Raw genomic sequence first — 18,730 nt, 5'->3', positions numbered from 1 at the left:
ACAAGGTTATTGAAGCCTCACAGAAAGAATTTGGCAAAGACGCTTCTGCTCCTATTGCATGCATGGAATACTTTGAGGAGAATTGGAATAAGCTCTTCTTTGAATTTCTGGTAGAATTTTGCACTGAGGCCATCTGGACCTGGGCATTTTTTCGGTTGGGAAACTTTTTATGACTGCTTCTATTTTCTTAGGGTTATAGTTCTATTTAAATTGCTTATCTGTTCTTTATTTAACTTTGGTAAGTGATGTTTATCCAGAAAATTGCTCATTTCCTTTAAATTTTCAAATTTTGTGGAGTACAGGTTTTCAAAGTATGACATGATGATTCTCTGAATTTCCTCAGTGTCAGTTGTTATGTCCCCCTTTTCGTTTCTGATTTTGTTAATTTGCATGTTCACACTCTGTCGTTTGGTAAGTTGGATAAAGGTTTGTCTATCTTGTTGATTGTCTGGAAGAACCAACTCTTTGTTACATTGATTCTTTGTATTGTTTTCCTAGTTTCTACTTTACTGATTTCCTAGTGTCTACTCCTCCTGGGCGAGTTTGCTTCTTTGTGTTCTAGAACTTTCAGTTTTGTTCTTAATTCTCTAGTGTGGATATTCTCCAGTTTCTTCATGTGGGCAGTTAGTGCTATGATCTTCCCTCTTATCACTGCTTTTAAAGTGGCCTGTAAGTTTGGGTATGTTGTGTCTTCATTCTCATTGAATTCTAGGAAGTCCTTAATTTCTTTTTTATTTATTCTTTGATCCAGGAATGGTGCAATTGTGCATTATTCAATTTCCATGAGTTTGTAGGGTTTCTGCAATTAGTGTTGTTGTTGAATTTTAACTTTAAAGCATGGTGGCCTGATAAGATACATGGAGTTATTCCAATTTTTTGTACCTGTTGAGGTCTGATATGTTGCCAAGTATGTGATCAATTTTTGAGAAGGTTCCATGTGGTGCTGAGAAGAAGGTATATTCTTTTATGTTTGGTTGGAATGTTCTATAGATGTCTTTTAAACTCAATTGTGTCATAATTTTTACTAGTTCCTTTACATCTTCGTTATGTTTTTGTCTGGTATTCCTGTCTAGTGGCAGGAGTAGGGTGTTGAAGTCTCCCACTATAAGTGTGTAAGATTTTATATGCGATTTGAGTTTTAGTAATGTTTCTTTTTCGAACGTGGATACCTTTGTATTTGGGGCACAGATGTTCAGAATTGAAACTTCATCTTGGTGTATTTCTCCTGTGATGAATATGAAATGACTTCCTCCATCTGTTTTGTTTGATTTTATTTTAAAGTCTAATTTTTTAGATATTAGGATTGCTACTCCCATTTGTTTCTTGGGTCCATTTGATTGGAAAATCTTTTTCCAAGTTTTAACTCTTTGGTAATGTCTGTCTTTGTGGCTGAGGTGTGTTTCTAGTATGCAGCAGATGGATGGATTGTGTCTTTAAATCCACTCTGTTAGCCTGTGTCTTTTTATGGACAATTTAAGACCACTAATATTGAGAGATATTAGTCACCATTGATTGCTCTCTTGTTTGTTTTGGAATGCTTGTTGTTGTTGGAATTGTATGTGTATTTCCACCCCTTTTTCTTTTGACTGTTGGTAAAGTGGGATTTTTCTATTGCTTATGTTTTTCTGGTTGTAACTAACTTCCTTGTGTTGGAGTTTTCCTTCCAGAACTTTGTATAGTGCTCGGCTAGTTGATATGTATTGTTTAAGTCTGGTTTTGTCATGGAATATTTTGTTTTTTTCCATCTATAGTGATTGAAAGCTTTGCTGGATATAGTATTCTGGGCTGGCATCCATTGTGTCTTCGTTTCAGAAGAATATCTATCCAGGTACTTCTGGCTTTCAGAATTTCCATGGAGAAGTCAGGTGTAATTTTGATAGGTTTGCCCTTTTTCCTTAGCTTCTCTTATTATTCTTTCTTTATTCTGTATGTTTGGGGTCTTGATTATTACATGACTAGGGGATATTTTTTTGTGGTCCACTCTATTTGGTGTTCTGTACGCTTCTTGTACCTACATTGGCATGTCTTTCTTTAGATTGAATATGTTTTCTTCTATGATTTTGTTGAATGTGTTTTGTGCCCCTTTGAGGTGTTTTTCTTTACCTTTTTCTATACCTATTTTTCTTAGGTTTGGTCTTTTCACAGTGTCCCACATCTCCTGGATATTTTTTTGTTAGGTATTTGTTGGACTTAAGATTTTCTTTGGTTGATGAATTTATTTCTCCTAGTGTATCTTTAACACCTGAGATTCTCTCTTCCATCTCTTGTATTCTGTTGGTTATGCTTGTATCTGTAGCACCTGACTGTTTACCCAGCTTTTGTATTTCCAGCATTCCTTCAGACTGTGTTTTTTATTGTCTCCAATTCAGTCTTCAACCCTTGCACTGTTTGAATTGTTTCTTGCAAACTTGTTTTGTTTTTTCCTCCATTTCTTGCATTTTTTGACTTTTTGGTTTGCTTTTTCTTTAATTTCTTGCATTGTTTGGTTTGTTTTTCTTACATCTCTTTAAGGGATTTTCCCACATGCTCTTTGAGAGCCTCTATCATTTTCATGAAGTTGTATTTAAGGTCATTCTCTTCTGCTTCATTTGCATTAGAATGTTTGAGTCTTGTTGGTATAGAGTCTCTAGACTCTGGTGGTATCATATTTGTTTTTCTGTTGCTGAGTGTGTTTTTGTATTGTCTCCTTCACATCCCTTCTTCCATTACATTCAGAATTAGTCTCTTCCTTTCCAGGTGGGTAGGGGACCAGGGTTCCCATTCAGTGGATGCAAGTAAGTCCAATACTGTGGTCATTCTCCTCTTACTGGTCCTTGTCTTGTTCCTGTGGGTGGAGAAGAAGACCAGGACTATAGGGTGCATTGACTCCTGCCAGGAGGGGAGACTCAGTGGCAGTCCAGGCACTGGAATGCGGGCCCAGATACAGGCCCTGGTTTGCCTGGACTGGACCCATGCATGGAGAAGAAGACTGGGACTCTGGGATGCGTTGGCTCCCGCCGGGAGGGAAAACTCAGTTAAGCCCCTTCATAAATTGAAGACTTTATTAGACTGTTCACAGAACTCAGCGTCACTCTTATGCATATTTACCAGGTTATTGTCACTGATATTACAAAGGATGCAGATGAAATGACAAAGAGGTATAAAGAGTAAGATCTAGACAGGTCCCAATCACAGGAAGTACTGTTCCATGGCATTGCATTACATCATCTCTCAGGACATGGCATGTGTGTCAGTCTGGAAGCCCCTCCTCAAAGCCTGGAATTACAGATATTCATGGGAGGCTTCACATCAATCATTAATTCAACCTCCAGCCTCTCTCCCCTTCCTGAGGATTATGTATTATTGTGCCCAAATTTTGAACCCCAAAATCACCAAGAGGCCCATTTCGATGCAAAAGCAAAGAGTCTTTTATTGTAGATGTTTAATGAGCTAACCCCATTAGCTTGGGCCCTTCACCCTGCCACCATGGCGAATGGCTGGAGAAAAGACCGCAAGCAACCTTGAGACAGAGATCTCAAAGGCAGCATAAGGGGAGTGTCTAGGCGCATGAAACAGTCTCAGGATTGGTGTGCTTCTAGGTTTGGGTGACCCGCCCTGTGTTGATTGGTCAACTGGTTGTTATGGCCCATAGGGTGGTTGCTATGTTCTGCATGTCACTGTTGTGCACTGTCCATAAAGCACACCCAGAGCCGTAAAGCACAGCCCTGCCAGCTAACTTCTGGTTGGTTCCTTGTCACGAGGAGGGCATTTGACCTTAGTGACCAGGACAGGAGCGGCAAGGTCATGCAAGCACATGTTAGCCTGTAACGGCTGCTAAAATGGGGGACTGGTCACTATCGTATGAAGTTTCAAGTTTCAACTCAAAGTATGGTTTGGTCTAGACTGTGTCAAAGTGAAGCTAAATATCTGCTTCCCAACTACCAGATTTCACATGGAATGCTCTTTATCTGATTCAATATTTGCATACAAAGCTGTCTGGGCCATACATACATACATACATAATACATACATACACACATACACACACATATACAGTCATACACTACAGTTTCAAAGTCACTAGGAAGAACAAATATTTCCTGGAGAGGTGGGAAAGACAGAGGAATGGAGTGGAGATTAAGAGGTGGAAAGTTGTGGAAACAGAGACTTGATAGTGATGGTAAGTGTGAAACAGGTCTTCAGGGGACTGGAGAACACGTCGGAGCTGAATAGGCCAATAGGGGGTGTATAGCAGTCTGGAGCGTGCACTCCCTTTCAGCTTTCAACATGCCCCTTCTCCCCAGCCACATGATCACCCTGGTTCTGAGCAATGGCAGGATGTCCAAGATGAGGAACAGTCCATTTTCCAATTTGGACCTCCTCAGAAGACCTACTGGATGCTGGTTCAGAACTGACATTGATTCCCAGTGAGCCCATGAAGCATTGTGACCTCCAGCCAAAGGAGTATATTAGGTATAAGAAAATCTGTCAATGTAATCCACTCTATAAACAAGCTGAAAGAAAAAAACCACATGATCATCTCACTAAATGTTGAAAAAGTCTTCGACAAAATTCAACATATTCTCATGATAAAGGTCTTGGAGAGAAGAGGGCTACAAAAAACATACCTAAATACAATAAAGACAATACACAGTACCAACAGCCAACATCAAACTAAATGGAGAGAAACTCAAAACAATCCCACTGAAATCAGGAACAAGACAAGTCTGTTCACTCTCTCTAAGTCAACCTTTTCTTGAAGTTGTAACTAGAATATTAAGACAACAAAAGTAGATCAAAGGGATACAAATTGGAAAAGAAGAAATCAAACTTTCACTATTTGCAGATGATATGATAGTTTAGATAAGTGACTCAAAAAACTCTGCCAGGGAACTCCTACAGCTGATAAACACCATCAACAAAGTGGCAGGATACAAGATTAACTAAAAAATCAGTAGCCCTACTATATACAGATAATAAATGGGCTGAGAAAGAAATCAGAGAAACATTACTCTTTACAATCGCTACAAACAACATAAAGTACCCTGGGGTAACACTAACTAAACAAGGGAAAGACCTGTTTAATAAGAACTTTGAGTCTTTAAAGTAAGAAATTAAAGAAGATACCAGAAAATGGAAAGATCTCCCATGTTCTTGGATAGGTAGGATTAGCATAGTAAAAAAGGCAAACTTACCAAAAGCAATCTACAGATTCAATGCAATCCCCATCAAAATCCCGACACAATTCTTCACAGACCTTGTAGGAACAATACTCAACTTTATATGGAAAATAAAAGACCCAGGATAGCCAAAACAACCCTGTACAATAAAGGATCATGTGGGGGTATCATCATCCCTGACTTCAAGCTCTACTACAGTGCTATAGTAATGAAAACAGCTTGATATAGGCATAAAAACAGACAGATGGTCCAATGGAATGGACTCAAAGACACCCATATCAACCCATACACCTATGAACACCTAATTTTTGACAAAGAAGCTAAAAATATAAAATGAAAAAAAGAAAATATACTCAACAAATGGTGTTGGTATAACTGGCTGTCAACATGTAGAAGAATGCAAATAGATTTATATCTATTTCCATGCACAAAACTCAAGTTCAAATGGCTCAAAGACCTCAATATAAATCCATCCATCCACACTAAACCTCATAGAAGAGAAAGTGGGAAATACATTTGAATTCATAGGCACAGGAGACCAATTCTTAAATAGAATATCAATGGTATAGACTCTGAAAGCAACAATTAATAAATGGGATGTCCTGATACAGAGTCTTCTGTAAAGCAAAGAACATGGTCAACAAGACAAAATGGCTCTCTATAGAATGGGTAAAGATCTTCACCAATCCCACATCTGACAGAGGGTTGACCTCCAAAATATGCAAATAACTCAAGAAAGTAGAAATCAACCAAATAACTCAAATAAAAAATGGGTTATAGATCTAAATAGAGAATTCTCAACAGAACAATCTCAAATGGAAATAAGACACTTAAGGAGATGCTCAGCATCCTTAGTCATCAGGGAAATGCAAATCAAAACCACTCTGAGATTCAATCTTACACCGATAAGAATGGCTAAAATAAAAAACACCAATGACAGCTTACACTGGAGAGGATGTGAAGAAAGGGAAACACTCCTTCATTGCTGGTGCGAGTGCAAACTTGTATAGCCACTGCAGAAATCAGTCAGGTGATTTCTCAGAAATTTAGTGATCAACCTACCTGAAGACCCTGCAATACCACTGTTGGGCATACACTCAAAAGAGACACATTTACACCACAAGGACTTTTGCTCAATTATGTTCATACCAACATTATTTGTAATAGCCAGATCTTGGAAACAGCATAAATGCCCCTCAACTGAAGAATGGATAAAATATGGTCTATTTACACTATTTACTACTCATTGGTAAGAAACAATGACATCCTGAAATTTGCAAGCAAATGGACAGAACTAGAAAAAAGCTATAATAAGTGAGGTAACACAAAACCAGAAAGACAAATATAGTATGTACTCCCCAATAAGTTGACTACAGACATAAAGAAAAAGATACCCAGCCTACAATCCATAACCCCAAAGAAGCTTGAACCCTCCTCCAGAAACAGATGAAAGCAGATGCAGAAATCCACAAATGGGAAAAGCTCCCGGAGTACAATCAAAGTGAGGGAGGAGTGACAATATGAATAAAGGGGTCAAGGCCATGATGGGGAAACCTAAAGAATCACCTGACCCGGGTTAGTGAGAGATCACTGACACAGATCTGATAAATGGGAAACCTGTATAAGACAAAACTTGACTAACTTAATATAGGTGACAATGGTCTGACTAGGACAATCTATGAGACCACTGGCAGTGGGTCCAAGATCTAACTCTAATGCACAAACTGACTTTGTGGAACCCATTCTATATGGAGAGATATCTTGCCCAGCCTAGACACAGGGGTGTGGGGGGTGGGAGGTGCCTTGGTCCTGCCTCAACTAGATGATGGGACAGACTTAGTAGACTCCCTAGGTGAGGCCTTACCCTCTCCATGGAGCAGATGGGAGGAGTGGGAAGTAGAGGCTTCAGGAGGGAAAGAGGGAGGGGGAATTGGGATTGGAATGTAAAAAAAAATAATGAAAAAATGAAAAAAAGGGAAGGGTTTAGGAAGGACCGATGATTAATGGAGTTTGTTGACTGAAGACCGGTGCACAGTAGGTCTCCAAATTATTCTGTTTTATTCAATACTACAGAATGTATTTTTGGGATAGATATACTTAGAAGTTGCCAGAAATCCCATTGTTTCCCTGATTTGTAGAATGAGAATTGTGGTTGTAAAGGTCAAATGGAATCCATTGGAATTGTGTCTTCCAGGGAAATAGTGAATCAAAAACAAGTTTCACATCCCAGGAGGAGTTGCAGAAGTTAGTGCTAGCATCAAGGACTTGGAAGATGCAGGGTTGTTGGTTCTCACGACATGTCCTCTTTAGTTTCTTAATGGGTCAGCGCACAAAAAAAAATGTATCTTGGAGAATGACAGTTATCTATCAAAACCCACTAGTAATGACTCTGATTACAGCTGCTATACCAGAAATTGTGTCCTTACTTGAGCAGATGAACACATCTCCTGGTACATGGCATACATTTATTTATTTAGTAAATGCCTTTTTCTTAGAATCTGTCCATATGGACTACCAGAAGCTTTTGCTTTCAGTTGTAAAGGCTAGCAGTACACATTTACAATTCTACCTTAAGGATATGTTAACTCTCCTCTCCTGTGTCATAATTTGAAGGTATCTCGATGCTCTATCTTTTCCAGAAGTATCACATTGGTCTCCTATCTTGATGATGTGATGCTGGTTGGACAAAATGAGGAGGAGGTAGCAACCATTTTTGACTTGATAACACATATACATATCAGAATATGGGAAATAAAATCTGTCAAAATTCAAGGGCTTTGTACCTCAGTTAAGCTCTTGGAAGTGCAGTGGGGTGAGGCACACAGAAACCTTCCTTCTGAGGTGAAGGATAACTTATTGCACCTGGCCTCTCCCAGCGCCAAGAAAGAAGCACAATGTTTAGTGGGTCAGTTTGGATTCTGGAGACTGCACATTCTTCACTTGGGTGTGTTACTCTCGCCCATACACCAAGTGGCTCAGAGAACTCCTGGCTTTGCATGGGATGTGGAAGAGGAGAAGGCTCTTCCCCAGCTCCAGGCTGCTCTACTACATGGATTATATGATGTGGCTTCCCTAATGATACTTGAGGCATCAGTGGCTGTCAGAGATGATGATTGGAACCTTTGACAGGCCCATATAGAAAAGCACAGAAGGCACCTTTGGGAGTTTGGACCAAGACCCTACCATCATCTGTAGACAACTCTTATCTCTCTGAGAGATGAGAGACAACCCTTGGTCTGCTAATTGGCTTTAGTGGAAACAGAACATGTGACAACAGACCACCAATTTAGCATGCAAACTGAGCTTCCCATCATGCGGAAGGTGACCCACAAAGCCAAAAAGTAAGATATTCCCAGCGACAATCTGTTATCAAATGGAAGTGGAATGTATGTGACCAGAACCTGAGAAGGTTCTGGTGGCACAAGCAAGTTATAAGAATAAGTTTCCCAAATGACTGTAGTTTCTATCCCATTAGAATGCTGCCTGCACCCGAGTATGCACCTATAGCTCATGGGTTGTACCCTATGATCAGTTGACCAGGGAGAGAAGGCTAGAGCCTGGTTTACCAAAGGTTCTGCACATTATGCAGGCACCACCCAGAAGTAGACCACTGCAGCATTACAACCTCTTTCTGGGACAATGCTGAAGTCACCAGCAAAGGGAAATCTCTCAGTTGGCAGATTTTTAGACAGTACACATGGTCAAATATTTTGTTTGGAAGGAGAAATAGCCAGATGTGTGACTGTTCTCTGGTTCATCCTCCTTAGCCAATGAATTGGCCAGATGTCAGGGATTAGAAAGAGGATGGAAGAAACTTTGTGAGAAAGACATCTGTGGAAGAAGTATTTGGATAGATCTCTCCACATAGGTGGTCTCAGGTGCTACCTGAGACTGATAAGGGGGAGAAGTACATGTTCATCCTCTCTTGGGTAGTCATCTGAGATCTGTTCACAGCATCCTGTGCCTCCAGGGCAGAAGACCATGACAGCTGTCCAGCTTTATTGTGTGAGTGCTCCCAAATAAATATTTGATATTCTGTTATTCGGCTTTTTGGACTTCTAACTCCACTCCACCCGTGTGTGTGTGTGTGTGTGTGTGTGTGTGTGTGTGTGTGTGTGTATTTATGTAGTGTGTATGCGAATATGTATACATACATACATACATATATATGTATATATGGAGAGAGAAAACACAGAGAGAGAGAGAGAGAGAGAGAGAGAGAGAGAGAGAGATTCATTTGTTCTATCAGTTCTAGAGAACTGTGACTGATTCAGTGTGGAAGATCCTGTGTTAGAAGATGGAGCAGGCTTGTGTTCACAGAATTCAGCTCTACAAAGTTGCCTGGCTCTAATTTCTTTTTCTTTCCTGTCAGGTGTTTATATAGGCAGGACCATTTCTGGATTTTGGGAATATAATGAAACCACATGGTATAACATGACAGAAAACATCTATTTACATCTTAAAGATGGTAATTTTTCTGGCTCTCTTTATCTTCATGATTTCATTTATTTTGAAACTCATTTAGTATTTCTGAAATGTCTTTCTAAAGAACTCACTGATTCTAACCTATGGTACGATTTGATTTCTTCCTTCAGAACACCAAGGGCTTACGATGATAGATATTGTTTTAACGAATCACTTTTTAGTCATCCTCACCTCTTTGGGTCTTTATGTAAGTAGTGATCTTCGCTATCCAGTCTCTGCATACATACAGGTATGAGAATTTCTTTGTAATCCATTTATAAGTCTTAATATCTTCTGTGGTATAAAAAGAAATCTGTTTCAGCTGAGTTGTCAATAGTATATATTAGAACTAAAAATTAAAAAGATATAAAGATGATACCACTACTTTTCTCTTTGCTTCATACTATTTGAAGTATAAATTGAAATTTGCATTAGGTTTATTGTGGTACCATTTATAGTAAATTTTTTAACATGTGTAATGGGAAAGACATCATCTATTTATCTACTTGCCTCTTTATCTAATGTTTAGTATGCTTCAAAAATGCTGTAAAGTAATTTATATGACTAAATGGCATATTAAAACTAACAGAAATTAAGTGTTGTAAAGGAAACGATGCATGCCTAAGATAATAGAGATGCCAATTATCCTAAGATAATTACACATTTTACAAGTATATTGACATGGCATGCTGTCCACATACATGTGCAAAATTACAAGCTAATCAAAAAGAAAGCAGACTCCAAGGTTCTTCCTATAACTGGATCAATCCTGTTGGGAAATTCTTCAGTAGGGCAACTGAAAAGAATTCTACCAAGAAGCAATGAAAATTGAAATAGGGACTATTTATCCAGGCCTAGCTCCAGAGACTAGAAAGTTTCCTCAGACAGAAAGACATAGGAAGAAAATAAGAGATAACATAACTCTGGGACAAAGAAAAGAGAAATATACATTTAGACGGAGCTATGTACATATCATGAAGTCCCATCAAGAGACTGTATGAGAGGCTACATTAACGTTTGGTCATATATCTGCTTAAATACAAAAGACAACAGGGGTGTTCTCTCTCTCTCTCTCTCTCTCTCTCTCTCTCTCTCTCTCTCTCTCTCTCTCTCTCTCTCTCTCTCTCTCTCTTTCTCTCTCTGTGTGTGTGTATGGTACAGCTTAAACTACAAAGGCTTGTTATACTTCCTGAAAAGCAACTAAATTTTTAACTTTCTTATTTTCTTCCTCTTCCTTGTCCTCCCCTTCCTCCTCCAGCTGTCAAGAGCAGACTTTTGTGGTTTTGAAAGGGTAAGACTTTTGATTTCCTAATATTGGTTTAGAGACACATATTCACTTGGTAACTTGAAAAGCTATAATTCATAATCTAGATGTTTCTTGCTACCATAAAATTATTTTCAGTTTAAACTATAATATGTTTCCATAGCCACAATACCCTCCTCACTTTGGCAGCTGTTCTTTCTGTCTGGCGGGTTCTCTCTTGGCTGTGGAGACTGCTCAGTCATGCTCTGCACAGAGATGCCCAGGTGGAAAAGGCGAGGCCTGGAATCTGGCAGAAATTTTATTTCCCAACCCACCCCTGTATCTACCCAGAAAAGGGAGCATTTCCATTTCGGACAAAAACTGCCATGAGATCTGACAACTCTGTTTCTATTTTTTTGTGGCACTTTTCCCTCTATTAGTTTATTTCCTTTCCATTATGAAATCTGTCTGTCACATTCAACCAGGCCATTTTCAAAACATAGCATGCATTGTCAGTTTTGAAACTGCAAGAAAAATATTCATTCTCAGGCCTTGGCATGTCCCCTTCCATTCTGTCCTGTGTTGTACACCGTCACTACAAGGAAGAAACCAAACTTACTTCTCAAGAACTAAATAGAACTAATCATATTATCAAAGTGCTGGTGGGAGGATAAGTGAAATAGAGAACTGGGAAATCAATAGAGAAAACAAATAAGTGATGGAAAGAACAAATGGAAATACATTATATTTTATCTCAAATTCACTTGCTTCTACTAGTCAACTGCCAATCAAAAATGTTAGTGTGCTAGAGATGTAGCTCAATGTTGGAGCCTTTGCCTTGCATGTTCGTGCTCTGGTTTTAATTCCCAGAAACACCAATGTATAGAAACATTTACTTGTGGTTTTACTGAAATGGAGTATGGAAATTATTTTCCCAAACTTAGGGTACTCTGTTTATACAGTAGAATATGGACTCAAGTAATGAGATCGTGGATCCTGGAAACACAGGGCAGCAAATGAAAGGCAAGTAGAGAATCCTGCAGAGATAGCTTACCCTCAGAACTCCAGGAACTATCAAATGGTTTTGCTCATCACTGGGAGAGGGAAGGCTATGAGAGACCAGAGAGAAGACTGCTAGAAGGGGAACTGAGTTTCCCCTGAGCCTGAGGTGACAGGTTCAAGGGCAGCTTTAGGAAACGAAGGCTTTCCATGATGAACTTCGAATGTGTGGAAACAGAAACTAAGAGTAGAGAGCATGGTCTCCTCTCATTCAGGCATTGCCATAGACTAATGTATCCTGAAAAGCACTCTTGAGTTCTCATTCAAAACTATGTCTGAGTTTGCTGGGGTCCCAAGGGAACACAGTAATTAAAATCAAGAGATGTTCAATAATGCTAGCGGTGAAGAGGGCAACTGTACCAGAGCAACAAAATTTAGCTAATATAATCATAGGCATTCAGTGAGCTGCTACAATGATCATTGCTATTGACACTGAGATAGTAAAAGAAAAATGAATGCAGGGCATGGTGGCTCATGCCTTCAATCCCAGGACTTGGGAAGCAGAGGCATGCAAGATTTCTGCGAGTTCCATGCCAGCCTAGTCTACTGAATGCATTTCAGGACAATCAGGACTGAAACATTGTCTCAAAACAAACAAACAATAAAAAACACACAGAAATGAAGAAGCAGAAGACAGGAAGAGAAAGAAAGAAAGAGCAAAAGAAAGAATGAAAAGAAAAGAAAGTCAACCAACATTTATTAGAAGTTTGAAAATCACAAACCAATATTCTAGAAAGAAATTTTACAATTGTAATTAAAAGTAAAATAAAGTGAAAGATAGCATTGCTGTTAATTAGATGTAGACTAGTGCCACAGAAGGTGAAAATGAATAAACATCTTCAAATGTTTGGGGGAGATTGCTAGAAATTTCAGAGCACTGATGATCCTTAAAGAAGTGGTCCAGAAGTTCTACAAGGCGAGTGATACAGTTCTCAGAACTGAGAACATCATAAAATCTCTGCTTATCTGTCTGGGGTTTGAATAAGATTGGAAATTTTTTCTTCCTCCACGTTGGTTCTTTTATGTTCAAGTAGAAGGCAAAAGGATGGTTTTCCTTCTTCCTATGAGTGCATCTCTGCCTGATTCTTGTGATAGACATGGTGACAGAGTCACAAAAAAGTCTACACTCAGTAAACACTGTTGGACACAGAGATTAGCAGTTCACTCTGGGTGAGAAAAAAAGAATTCTCAGAAATAAAAGAACACAGAAAGCAATAAAGACATAGAAGACAGTTGCAATAATATTGAAAATGATCCAAGTTCAGGGATCTAGACCAGTGGTAGAACATGTGGTTCCCACACCCTAAGCTCTGGGTTCAATCTCCAGCACTTCATATATTAGGCATGATTATGCACAACTGTGATCCCAGCACTCAAGGAGGTGGAGACAAGAGGATCAAAAGTACAAGGTCATCCTCATAGCAAATTAAAGGTCAGCCCAGGTGTCACGAGATCCTGCCTTTAAAAACATTATGACATGCTTGGAGGGAATAATGCACATATACTCAAGTTCTAGTAATGCCCCTAAACTGGAAGATTAGAGAGAGAAAGTACAAGTTTCCTATGATAGCCGATTTTTGTTGTTGACTTGATGGATTCCTAAAGCATTTGGTAATACGCACCATGGAAACACATCCGTGAGGGTGTTTCCAGAGTTCTGCATGCAGATCCTAGGAGGGGGACTCTCCCAGGAGGCAGGTGGAGCCATACTGTAGTCTGGGTTGAACTAAAAGGAGGAGGACAAGCACACAGGAGGACAGGCTGAACTTGGGTGAGGAGCAGGTACTTGTGCAATTTTTTTCTGATGCCAATGACTATAGAAGACCATCAGGCAGCAGAGTATCCACCTATGAACATGGACTTGCATCAGCTACTCCCCAGGATGCTTTCAGGTCTTCTCCTTGGAATTGGGTTGTGTGATTGGTCCTTTTTCTTTTGACTTCCTGCTTCTTGGCCTGAGAAGCAACTGATTTTCTCACTCTCTAAAGTGTGGACCCAATGGGGGACAAATTAGTCTCTGACTGTAAACCCCAATCTAATAAATCACCTGTTGTATGTGTGATATTGACTATGTCCCCTAGGAAACCTCACCTCATATTTTTCTACATAGGGAGAACAAAAGTAAAATGTGCCTCCCTGTTAGATTCTATCAAAAGAATCTCTGACACTCACAGACAGTGAAATCAGCATCAACAGACTATTATTGATACAAAAGAACCAATGTCCAGAACAAAAGGCATGGATGAGAATGGGTGTTTCAATTAAGTAGAAGGTACAAAGTTGAGGAAACAGGGATGAAACCTGACTGGCTGGCTCAGTGTCTGGTGATGGCCCACTTCCTGGTTCACACACACTGCTGTCTCCTCCCTGTGTCCTTATTTGGCAGAGAGGGTGAGGTATATCTTGGCATTCTCTCTTGTAAGGGCACTGACCTCACCTTTCCAGTGTCCTTCAAATTATGAAAGGCATCAAACTCCTCTACCTAATCACTTCCCAAAGTTTGTCTCCAAATATCCTTTCAAAGACAAAAGAAACCAAACTAAAACTGATTTCAGCAAAATCATAGGGAATTTAAAGGGTGAATTTGCCTTCCTGATTGGCTGGATTCCCTTGAACAGCAGATGTCCATGGGACTCTGTCTTCAAATTCGGCTGTGCTGTCCTTTATATAATAGCATTTTCTAAGTGACTGTTCTCCAGTCATTAGTAAGAATAGCTGCCAGGCTTGTCACCACCTCTTTTGCTATTGCAGAAAGAATAAAGGTTTCCATCCTCTCTAACGGTCTTTTCCATTGCTCATGTGATGTAAGTCAGGTGTTCATTCCTCACCTGTGACTTCGGGTCCGGACAGCATTGTGGACTCATCTTTGACATGAGGTCAGCCTTCCAGAAGTGACACCATCCTAAGGACAGTCACCTGGCTGTTTCAGTTTGGATTCATGTCTCAAAAATGCAGGAATAATCTGAACAGAAGGAAGAGGCATAGTTCAATGCTGAAAAAGTTTCTATATTAAAATTTTCCAGATTGATAGTGATAATCATGGTATCCTGAAACTTGGAGGCTTTTATGTGAACTCAAAGGTTGTATTTTAACAGCTTAATTCGAGTGATGATATAGTATAATTAAAAACTCATTGGCCATTCACTCTTAAAAGGTCTTTTTCTTTGCTTAGTGTCTAATAAAGGTACAATTCACATGGTGCAACTTTATCTTTTTATCATGTTCGGCCCTATTGTTTTTTTTATCATCAGGGTCAATTTTAGGACAATTTAAAGGGTTCCATGAAGAAGTTCTATTGATTTTATCACTGCTGTATCTATAAAAGCACAAGGGTTTTCTTGTCACTATAGCAGCTGGGAAGTGAAAATCTTCCCCTAGCAAACCTTCATCTCATTATAGTTCATGTTCAACAAAAATGATCTTACTTTGTTGACCGCTTCCCTCTTATGCCCAATTTTCAGTGCCTTACATTGCTGCTCCTCTTCTGTTCAGGTTCCTTATGCCCTGTTGCAGCAAACGTGGGATAAAAGATAAGCTGTGCCCTATTCTAACTGTGGTGAAAAGGGTTAAGGAGCTTCTGGGGAGTAGAAAGACATTTCATAACCAAGAACATCATTGTGCCTTGCTATTCTGCTCTTGGTGACTGTTGACCTCGTGCATTCTGGTTTCTTGACCCCATTCTGCAACCTCTTCCATGTGTACAGTTTTTCTACCTTTATTTGCCTCACATCCACACATGATCAAAACTTTGGAATCTTTAAAGTAAGCTTCTTGCTGTTTAAAATCTTAACTCCAGATATGACCCAATTGACATTTTTATTTATATATTTATATAGGTTGACTATATCAAGGGAAAACTGTGGTATAATGAAAAATGTTTTGCAAACAGAGAAAAATTTGAAGGTAAGTTTTAAGACATGTTAGCAGATGTTATCACTATTGGTTACATATGTAGATTAAATTAACTGCATTAATTTCAAAATTGAATAAAATGTGAAGATAACTATTATATATAAATTAATGACTTAAAACTGAGAAAGCCAGGCTCAGTAGTGGTACATACTTATTATTCCTTAACTCTCAGCAGGCAGAAACAGGAACACTGCTGGCTTGAGGCTACCCTGGACCACATACTTACAGCTTTTTAAATAATGAATGGGAGTGACACTTCTGCCTAAATTCAAGAGAACTGTGTCCAAAGACACATTAGTAGATGGTACAGAACTGGCATTGTTTTATGGAGTCAGCTTTACAAACACTAACACTTCCTAAGTCAATGTTATTCATATTTTCTTCACTTTTGTACTTCACAGTTGATTATGTGACTATCACTTTCGACAGAAACAGGACCCTAAGTGAGGTATGACATAGAGAACTTTCAAAGAAAGCAAATTTTCTTAATCATGATTTCAAGAATTGTCGTTAATCTAAAATATGGTACTTAAACACACAGAAAAACTTAATCAAGCCCAGTGGTGTCTCCTTGTAGACGTAATAGTGAATACCTACTTTTGTTTAAACCCATTGACTCTAGCCGTATAACTCATACCAATGAAGAAAGTTTCTTTGAATTCTCTTCTGAAATTGAATACACTCAATAGAAAGAAATAGATATTAAAGAATTAAAACAATGATTGGTGAGCTAGGCGTGGTTGTATACCTTGTAATCAGTCAGTGGAGGCAGGAAATCAAATTCATTATGAACTTAGATTACATATTCTAGGTCAGCATAGGTTCACATAGTGAAAACATGTCTTAAACGTCTTTGTATACGTGTTTGTGTGTGTGTGTGTGTGTGTGTGTGTGTGTGTAAGGATGTATGCATGTGTGTAACAGAGAGAGTCTAACTGATTTATATGTGGCCTGTCAGAATAGCACAATCATCCATTGACTTATTTTCATACAGTAACTAGTATGATTTGTGTTTCTGAAACAATATTAACTCTCCTCTTTTTGTAGGCCAGTTCTTGTTTTTACAGTAAAGAACCGTTTTTGCAGTGGTTGCCTTGCTTATCTTCTACTTCTAAAAATACAACTTTTCTTCCACATGTGATAACATTTCTTATTGATCAAGAACGTCAAACAGGAATTTATCTCTTCCAAAATCGGGTAAGTCTTACAGCTCAGAGGTGTTTGCTATATTACCAACAACTGCAAATTGATCTTAGAGGACATCATTTCCAATTTGTCATGATTTGAAGCATGGAATATTATGAAATTATTCATGATCCATAGACTCATTTGGCCCTGAATTGTTTTTAAATTATTTATCATTCCAGCTGATGAAAATTTAAGTCATGATGCTGGTTGCTTCCTTGTTCTTTACTCATTCTCCAGGGGATTTAAAGACGAATATTTTCCATATAAATCTAAAGTTCCTTGAAAGGGTTAGCTTAGATGAACAACACAAAAAAAGGAACCCGTTGTTACAGATATAGATATTTTCTGTTGTATAGGTCTTTAACCGTGGCTATTAATTAGAATTATTCTCAGAGTCATTAAAAATTTTATGAGTTGTCTAAGTGGCTGCTCAGCACTCAGTCCTAAGTGGGACATATATGTCACCCTTCCAAAGCCCAAGCAACATTAAATAAGCTTATTTTTCCAGCTGAACTTTTTTTAAGGTAGGGTCTTACTAGGTAGAACTGGGGTAACCTCGAGCTCACAGTGATATACCTGATTCTGACTCTGAGTGCTAGAACTAAAGGCATGTGCTAACACAGCTGCCTATGTTGAACATACTTTAGATTAAACTGATGTTTTCCTGAAGAAAACAAGATAATTTTTTGAGAGACAGGTTTCAGGATAACAACAGTAGTGAAGAAGGTGGTAGTGTTGGTCCATGTGGGTATCTCTCTCAGAGACATGTGATTCCCCTTTAAAAGGTATTTAGTATAGATCTTTTTTGCTGTTTTTCTTCTGCTAGTAGAACTGCTCTGAAAAGAAATGGTTAGCAGTCTCTTTTCCAAGAATTTGCTGCTTTTAGTCAAACAAGGGAAGAGCTAAGACAGCTGTTCCCCCTTGTATCTGTGAAAGTCTTCATCCTAACATTATCTGTAAACCAGATAATATTTATAAGGTGTCAGAGTCTTGTTCCTTTAAAGACTATGGCCCAACAGAGTTGGGATTTTTGTCATTTACCCATGTGTAGCATGGAGAATGGGGTCTATATGGTTATTTTAGTAATGATTCATAAACCTCTCAATACCATTTATTATACAACTTCAAGCGATTTTTTCATTTCCTATACTACATCTCAGTATCCATGAAACAGCCAAGTAGAGGTAGTGGAGCAGAGTTACCAGTGATTGCTACTCTTTTCAGTTCTTTGCAGTGTTAATGGGTATGCCTCTGTCTTAATTAAAACTGAAATAATGATAAAGTCTAGAAATTATAATATGGACAAAGAATAACAGAATAAATTTCATGACTTCATTGTTCTTTATCTAGATTTCCAAAAAAACCTTTGTCTCTGTGGCAGTGCTCAAAGATGACAAACCAAACCAAAGTCAACCAAAATTTCCAAATTTCCAATTTCCTTCCTCATTCTCTAATCCAGTTGGAATGGTGTTCCATCCCCGAAGCCACTTTCTATATGTATATGGCAATCAGGTATGCAGCCAGAATTTATTCTTATGGAGTAGGAGTAAGTAGTCCAACTTGTGTAGACTGAGTGACTGTGCACATAAAGACAGGAGGAACCTGTGATCTGGAGGATAGAAGTAGAAGGGAGGACAACACACACTTAGCAACTGTTCATTGGTGCTAAGTTCTAAAATGAGCATGGGGCACCATGGTTCTGAAT

General features: G+C 38.8%; 1 protein-coding gene across 1 annotated transcript in view; it reads left to right on the top strand.

The window, feature by feature from the left end:
• The window catches only part of LOC101840898 (cation channel sperm-associated protein subunit beta), a 177,062-nt gene that overhangs the window by 75,081 nt on the left and 83,251 nt on the right, over positions 1-18,730 (top strand). The window contains exons 8-14 of the mRNA XM_040742620.1: positions 9,532-9,627; positions 9,755-9,873; positions 10,882-10,914; positions 15,762-15,828; positions 16,239-16,285; positions 16,885-17,034; positions 18,376-18,537. Coding sequence (XP_040598554.1) covers positions 9,532-9,627; positions 9,755-9,873; positions 10,882-10,914; positions 15,762-15,828; positions 16,239-16,285; positions 16,885-17,034; positions 18,376-18,537 — 674 coding nt within the window. The remainder of the gene's footprint in view (positions 1-9,531; positions 9,628-9,754; positions 9,874-10,881; positions 10,915-15,761; positions 15,829-16,238; positions 16,286-16,884; positions 17,035-18,375; positions 18,538-18,730) is intronic.

The sequence above is a fragment of the Mesocricetus auratus genome, unplaced genomic scaffold (assembly GCF_017639785.1).
Source record: "Mesocricetus auratus isolate SY011 unplaced genomic scaffold, BCM_Maur_2.0 Super-Scaffold_15014, whole genome shotgun sequence".
In the NCBI taxonomy this organism is placed as follows: Eukaryota; Metazoa; Chordata; class Mammalia; order Rodentia; family Cricetidae; genus Mesocricetus; species Mesocricetus auratus.
This window is presented reverse-complemented; position numbering and strand designations above follow the sequence as displayed.